This window comes from Nannospalax galili, unplaced genomic scaffold (assembly GCF_000622305.1).
Source record: "Nannospalax galili isolate Female #2095 unplaced genomic scaffold, S.galili_v1.0 scaffold2161, whole genome shotgun sequence".
Lineage (NCBI taxonomy): Eukaryota > Metazoa > Chordata > Mammalia > Rodentia > Spalacidae > Nannospalax > Nannospalax galili.
In genome coordinates, this window is record NW_008344208.1 from 522,837 (window position 1) to 529,871 (window position 7,035).

At 37.5% G+C, this 7,035-nt stretch overlaps 1 protein-coding gene across 1 annotated transcript; it reads right to left on the reverse strand.

Moving 5' to 3' along the window:
• Positions 1 to 523: 523 nt before the first annotated feature.
• LOC108491199 (prolactin-3B1-like) lies at positions 524 to 6,432 on the reverse strand. The gene is made up of 4 exons (XM_017799983.1): positions 6,306 to 6,432; positions 4,339 to 4,446; positions 1,938 to 2,117; positions 524 to 841 (listed from the first exon to the last, which is right to left on the reverse strand). Exons 1-4 carry the CDS (start codon positions 6,423 to 6,425, stop codon positions 653 to 655), a joined length of 597 nt encoding a protein of 198 aa, XP_017655472.1. The 5' UTR covers positions 6,426 to 6,432; the 3' UTR covers positions 524 to 652.
• Positions 6,433 to 7,035: the final 603 nt, after the last annotated feature.

Below are 7,035 nucleotides of genomic sequence, written 5' to 3' on the forward strand. Positions count from 1 at the left end.
TACGTTCACTTCCTTTTAGGAGGAACTTGATTGGGCCATCTCTGATGACATGTGTCAGAGACAGAGTGACTGAATTACATGGAATTTGCCTAAAAGGATTCAATGGGGGACCAAGTTTGAAGAGCTATTAGAGATATTTAGGGACACTTCATAGTGGCTTCCTAACTGATTTAGACGGTTGGCTACATTATGACATGTGCGATAGTGCAAAAGTCTGATAGTCCATCCGTAGACTATAAAACTGGCACAAAGAGAGCGGTTTGTTTACAACACCCATCCCCAGAATTCCATGTTTGAGTCAGAGTGGATCCCTTGATTACTAGTAAACTCTTACTTTGGTTTCAACAATTTCACAGACGTAAATTGCTCTGATTCTAAAGTCAGATGACAAGTATCTTATTTGTAAGTTAAATGTCACTTATTTATGATAATTTTTACAGGAACATCACAATACATTGCATCGAACGTGCAGTAAATGGACAAAATAATCTGCCAAAATTTCACCTTGAATTAGGCATTTAGGAAAAAACATATTTTATTTTATTTCTTCTGATACGTGCATCCAAAATGTAAAGATTTAAGGATTCTTGGGATCTGGATGCCTGAGGGGCCTTTTGAGGGGCATTTCCGCAGCAAAGGACGTGGAGAGCACTCAGCACGCATTGCTATAGACCTCACGGCACCTTAGGACCTTGAGGTAGTTGTCAGCCCTGTGCGTGTCCCTGCTCAGGCAGCGAATCACGTTGAAAAGAGCAAAGTGGCGAGTGTCCTCGTTGGGCGACTTCAAGTCTGCCTGTCCGGTCCAAGCGGGATAGGCGCCTTCTTCAATGCCAGGGTACTCCTAGCCAGGAACACCACAGGAATCAGTTATCTTATTAGTATGAGTTCTTTGTTATTGCTTCCTAGTGCACATGTCTTCATGTATAAGTACATTTCCACATATGAGGTTTGTGGGGGCATAAATGTACATGCATTTGGAGGGCACAGGTCAATGTGAGAGGTCCCTCAAGTGATTTCCACCAAGCTCTCAGATACAGGTTCTACTATTTTCCCATAGAACGCACCAGATAGTAGCCTCTCTTTCATTCTAGTGGTAGAATTTCAAGCACAATTCACCTCAGCTCTTTATCCAGTTAGATTCCAGGAATCGTTTTCAGATCCCAATGTTTGCAAGAAAGGCACTTTTAGACTGAGCCATCTGCAAACCCTAGACTGTATTCCTTCTAAATACAGAGTGAAGTTTGGGTAAAAATGACTTAGGTCACAGGCAATGAACCAAAGCCAAGAACTTTTGATGACGTAAGCAAAGGAAAATTACAACTGAAAGTTCTGTTTATATTTCTAAATGGCAATTGACCCCAAGTGAGGGGTGTATCACAGGAAGAACCACTGGAGGACCAGGACATGGAGTAACCAGGGCATGAGGAATGTACCCATGTCTACTCTTTCAATGAAGGGGATTCTGTACATCCTTAGCACTTTCCCTTACCTGCTCTTCATAATTTTCTGGACATGCAAGTGTTTCTTGGTCCTCATGTACGTTTCACTTACATCTATATTCTATATCATATATTTTTCAGAATCTTTAGACATAGTAAGGGTTTAATTTGATGTGTAATGATGTAAGTTGTTCAGGGATGACAGACATAAGAAGACCTGCTGGTGTAGGCAGTTGTGTTCAAGCCTCCCAGGAATGCTCCTGACCCAAGATTTTAAGGAACAACTTTTTCTTCCAAACACCCTTGTTTTCCTAGGTTATAATTAAAAAACATTTGAAAATGTTGGTTTTACATGAAGCTCCTTATTCCCAAAGCTTGGAAAAAGAGGTTTCCTAAATTTTAGTATTCCAAAGGAAATAATCTCACAATTCATTTCTCATTGCAGAATCACCTCTTTCATGAGTGACATGGGGAAACATACGTGAGGAGAGGGCTCACCTTGCTGAGAATCACCTTCATTCCTTCGAGGAGCACTTCATTTTTTTCTTGCACTGCCTTGACTCTTGACAGCATCGCATCAGAGGCTCCTTCAAGAGCAACGACTGCAGGCACTAGGTCCTTCATGGCATCTTTCCAAGCATGGAAAGTACTGATGGTCACTTTGAGAATGTCTTCAGTCTAAGCAATCACGAATGATCATCACATTAGAATGGTGATATATAACGTGGTTACATGCATTTAGTGTCTGCAAATCGATGAACTACAGTACCCAGGTGCTATTACTACAAGTATTTAAAATACTTTTGGTACATGGTACAGACTGAAATTTTCAAATTTTGCCATTGATTGATAGCTTGGTATAATAAACTGCTATGATCTTTACAATTATTTTCTAATGATAAGTCAAGCAGATCCTATCTTATTTTTCTTCTAAATTCTTCCATTTGCAAGACTGACATATTTTCTACTGACTGCTTAGGGAAATCAAGACAGTGCTGGGTCCTATTACCTGTCCCCAGTGTCTGTTTCACATCTAATACATCCAACACGTTGCCTGCAAGAACTGCAATCATTTATCTAATGCTGAATGATCAGTCCCACACTCACTTCTGATTTTCCTATTATTGTACAATATTCAAATAAAGATTCAATGAAGAAGTCACAGCTTTCCAAACCAAACTTCCCTCAGCCTCCATGACTCCCTTTCCCTTCCTTCTCAGAGTAGCCCATTTTTTGTCGTCTGTAGGTGAACAAAAATGGCACAACAGCATCACTGCAAATCCCAATGGATTTTAAGACCAAGGTGTGATCATTGCCAGAATCACGCTCAGTAGTGGTGATGAAAATGGGCCATAGCGAGGAATCATGTTTGTGTTGTAAAGGGATGTGTAAATGTCATGCTGGAAAGGAGCAGGCCACATGCTGATATTATATTTGTTTGATGGAGTCTTGTGGTAAGAAGATTAAGGGTTAGGCCAAGAATTGGATGAAGCCCTGCTATGCATCTTATGTGGCATGTAAGTTTTACACATCCTACTTAGCAGTTTGGATCTTCAATCATATTTCTTTTAATTTTTAAAAATCATTTTATATGTAGGAAAGCATTGTCTGCATGTGTGTAAGTGCACCCATGTTGTGCAATGTCAGCAGACATCAGAAGAGGTTGTTTGAACCCCTGGAACTGGAATTACAGAAGGCAGTTAGCTGCCATGTGGGGCCTGGTATTTGAGCCTCAGTTCTCTGCAAGAGCAGTCAGTGCTCTTAACTGCTGAGTCATCTCTCCAACCTTATATTTCTAATAAGACCTTGTATATAATTTTTTCATGGATTTTTTGCATCAGAGCAGTAGATTGCTTCTGTCATTTCAGGGATGAAGCACCAATAAGTGTTCTATCATGTTCACCTCTTCCTCCTGTATACTCACTCACCTAGTCATGTTATTAATGTGTATCCCTTCAGTATCGTTTGTCAGTGCTACTAATAAAATCATCAATGGAGAACAAATTTTATGTTTTTGTTGAATACACACATGATGTTGAATTTAATTCATACTCTGATTATGTAAGGGTGTCACCGGGGAGGAAAGACACAGTTACACACTATGGTTTCTGGGATATGTAGACCTAATGAGGAGAGAGCTCATCCTTGACAGTAGTTCAGTATCTATTGAACTCTCCTATACAGCTGACTTTCAGTTAACACATAGGAGGAGGCAGGACTCTTAGGGTAGACAGCATATATATGGGAAGAAACAAACATAAGAACAGAAATAACTAGAAACCCAAAAAGAAATGACGTATTTGTGATGGAGAGATGGTTCAGCACTTATGAGCACTGGCTACTCTTGCAGAGGACTCAGGTTCAATTCTCAGCACCCATATGACAGCTAACAACAATCCATAATTCAATTTTCAGAGTAATCCAAAACTGCCTTCTAACCTCCATGAGCATTCCACAACACAGGTGCGCATACATACATGCAAGCAATAAACTCATATACATAAAATGAAAATAACAAATAAAATATTTTTAAATGACATATTGTCCAGAAAAGTAACATGCTTCTTGTATGGAAGATCCTTTGATAATGTACCATAAGTACAACTGCATTTGAATTTCTTCAGCATGTATACAAATGTATATTGACTCGAGAATGTCCAATTCAGTTCAAAGCTTGCCATAGAGTATGAACGGAATGTGCTGTTAAAAATGGTCCTCTCTCTGAGCAATGTTTAAAAAATTATCAGCTGTACAATGTGATCATTTCAGTTGCTCTTTCTCATCCTATTATGTAAGATCTGTGACTACCACAGACCTGTGCAGTGCCTCTGATAACCTACAGACCAACTAACCTGAGGCTACTAAAGTCATTGAAGCACAAATCAGGGAGGAGACTTACTTTTGTGTTGTGGACTTGCTCGCGGCTGTCTGGAGTAGGAATAGAAGCTGTGTGGCAGGGGATTGGCTTCCTGTACTGTAACCAACTAACCTTCATAAACTTTTGTGTCTGGAAATAGTAAGTGATTCAATATGTTAGCATTTCAGAACTGAAGAAGTCCATCTATGGCCAGCACTTTAGTGAAATTGATACATATTTAATTTTTAATGATACCTACATATAAACTGTGCTTGATTTATAATGAAAAAATTCTCTGCATCCGTTTCATTACCATTACATAGAGAATTTAGTTCTTAACCCACCCTACTTATGCCCATATTTACAATTGTCTTATTGTTTTTCCGCTGGCTAAAATTTTTGGATTAAAATCACTGTAACACAAAAATGTGAATCCCTAGGTATCTTAAATGTATTCTTCACTCAGTGTTCAAGAAAAATGGCATAGAACAGTGTGAGTGCACACAAAATTAAAAATCTCTTGCTAATTGATATTGCAAATGGTTTTATTTCTTTAAACAAGGAATCTAAAAATTATAGCTTTTATTGGATTATCACTGAGTTTTTATGATTTCGTTATATTAAGTTCCTGACAAATTTAGGTTGCAATCATGCTGATGGTCTCAAAATTAAAAATGAAGTCATATTTGTAACAAAAAATTAGCAATGGACAAATAAAGAATTCAGATATTATTCATTGTTTATTCATTGATTAATTGAAGACTACAACTGCTTAATATATTATTAATTGAAGATACATATTTTTTAAACATAACAATCATAAAAACTGTAAATGTTTAATGTCTCCCCAAGAAGGCTGGGATGAAGAATGTTTGTCACTCAAGAAGTGGAAAGAATCACTAGTGTGTGAAAAACACACTACAAATTGACAGAAATATCTTCTAGATTACCAGTTTTGTACTGAGTCTTTATAATTTTCTCCTTATTGAGTGACCTTGATCACACTCCACATATGCATTACAGAAATGTTTTTCCACTTCTAAACTAGCCATCTCTCAAAACAATGATTTGAATCACTGGGGAGTTTCTGAGAATCCATTATAATTTGTTTGTTTCTTCTGCTTTACATAGTTTCACATGATGATGGCTTTGTTATGCCCACACAACTGTCTGCTGTGCAGTTTGGGGATACTGGGTATTTACAAAACAATAAAGTATATCCCTGAAAACTGGGCATCTCTACTCAAGATGTGTAAATCACAGCTTTTCTATGGCCATTCTTTTAGTCACATAAATGATTAAAAAATATAATAATAATTCTTCAAAGCATAAAAATTTGCTCATTAAAAATTAGAAGATGGGAAAAACACTACCATTGAAATCTACCTGATGACTTTATATCGATGCTCAGATGCCAAGGAGCTTAGAAAGTAACTGAGTGTGGCTAGTAATAAGCAGATATATAGAGATTAAAAACGCATTTGCAAACATCTTAATGTCAATTGCATTAAAAATGAAGTTTTCTGTATGAAAGTCTGTATTTTAATTATGAAATGGAGATCTTTTTAAAGGTAAACCTCATTCAATTTTGTGTCTTATAGGGTTTATACTGCGTACAATATTATATAACTGTAATAATTCAAATGTAAACCTAAAAATTACAGCCAATTTTGAAAGAAATGCATCTTAGCACAGGAAAATGTTCTTGAATATGTCATTGCTGTTGTAATGAAATGCCCCTTCTAAGTATGTAATTATTAAATAATTTTTAAACACTTTGGTTTTTTAAGATGATTATGGAAAATTTAAAAAACTATTCCTTTCTTTATAAATATTTAAGATTTCATGAACACTCAATTCTCCCTATTCCATGTTTTTTGTATGTGATATTTCTATTACCAAGAAATATACATACATACACATATAATTTGGTTCATACTAATTTCTTATTTAAACTGTCGAGTTCTCTTAGGTCTTGCTTGAGAAAAAAATCAGGGTGGGATACTTACAAACTCACTGTACACTTGCAAGGCGAGGTCATGGTTGTCATGAGACTGAACGACCAAGCGATCATACAGGTCTTTAGTGGACAGCTGGACCTGTGGTAAGGTGACCACGTTCTCCCCCATGAGCAGGTTTGACACCAGCAGCAGCAGGAGGTACCCTGCTGTGAAGAGAGATCCACGCTGAGATGATCTGTTTAAATAAGGTTGCAAGAGCTAACCTGTCTGAGAAATCCCTGTGCCTTCCGAGGCCTGGGCTGCATGATAGAGTTGGCACAGTTCCAGTGAGGAATAAAGTATTCTCACTCTAAAGTTACTGGAAATTACTTACATTTCAATATAGTGAGGGTTGCCTGACTTCACACATATTTAGCTGAACCCGAAAGTGCTTCAAAAATCTGTGAACCTTTTGATCTCATTTGCATACTGGCTCAGAGGGTACAAGGCTTTCTGTTCCAATGTTCTGTTGTCCTGGTAACATATGCTCCTTTCATATTTCATGACCCCTATTGTATTCTGTTACTAATTCATTGTCCAGCAAATATCCAGTACAGAATTAACGTGACTTGCTAGCTTAAGCCAAATTTGTTGGTTTTTTACATCATTTTTTCCTTTTCTCATTGAGCTTTTTAAATTTCATACATTTCCCACTCAAATCCAGCCCCCTCCCCCATCCATGCCTCCTTCTATCCCCCCACAAAACCTTATGCACACTGCCATACATGCTGAGTCCTAT

Bases quoted from the DNA above. Each gene is read 5' to 3' on its own strand.
- LOC108491199 (XM_017799983.1), bottom strand. From the start codon at position 6,425: ATGGGGGAGAACGTGGTCACCTTACCACAGGTCCAGCTGTCCACTAAA. The intron at 4,447-6,305 runs GTAAGTATCCCA...TACTATTTCCAG, and splicing joins TGCAAGTGTACAGTGAGTTT to ACACAAAAGTTTATGAAGGT. The intron at 2,118-4,338 runs GTAAGTCTCCTC...GTGATTGCTTAG, and splicing joins AGCAAGTCCACAACACAAAA to ACTGAAGACATTCTCAAAGT.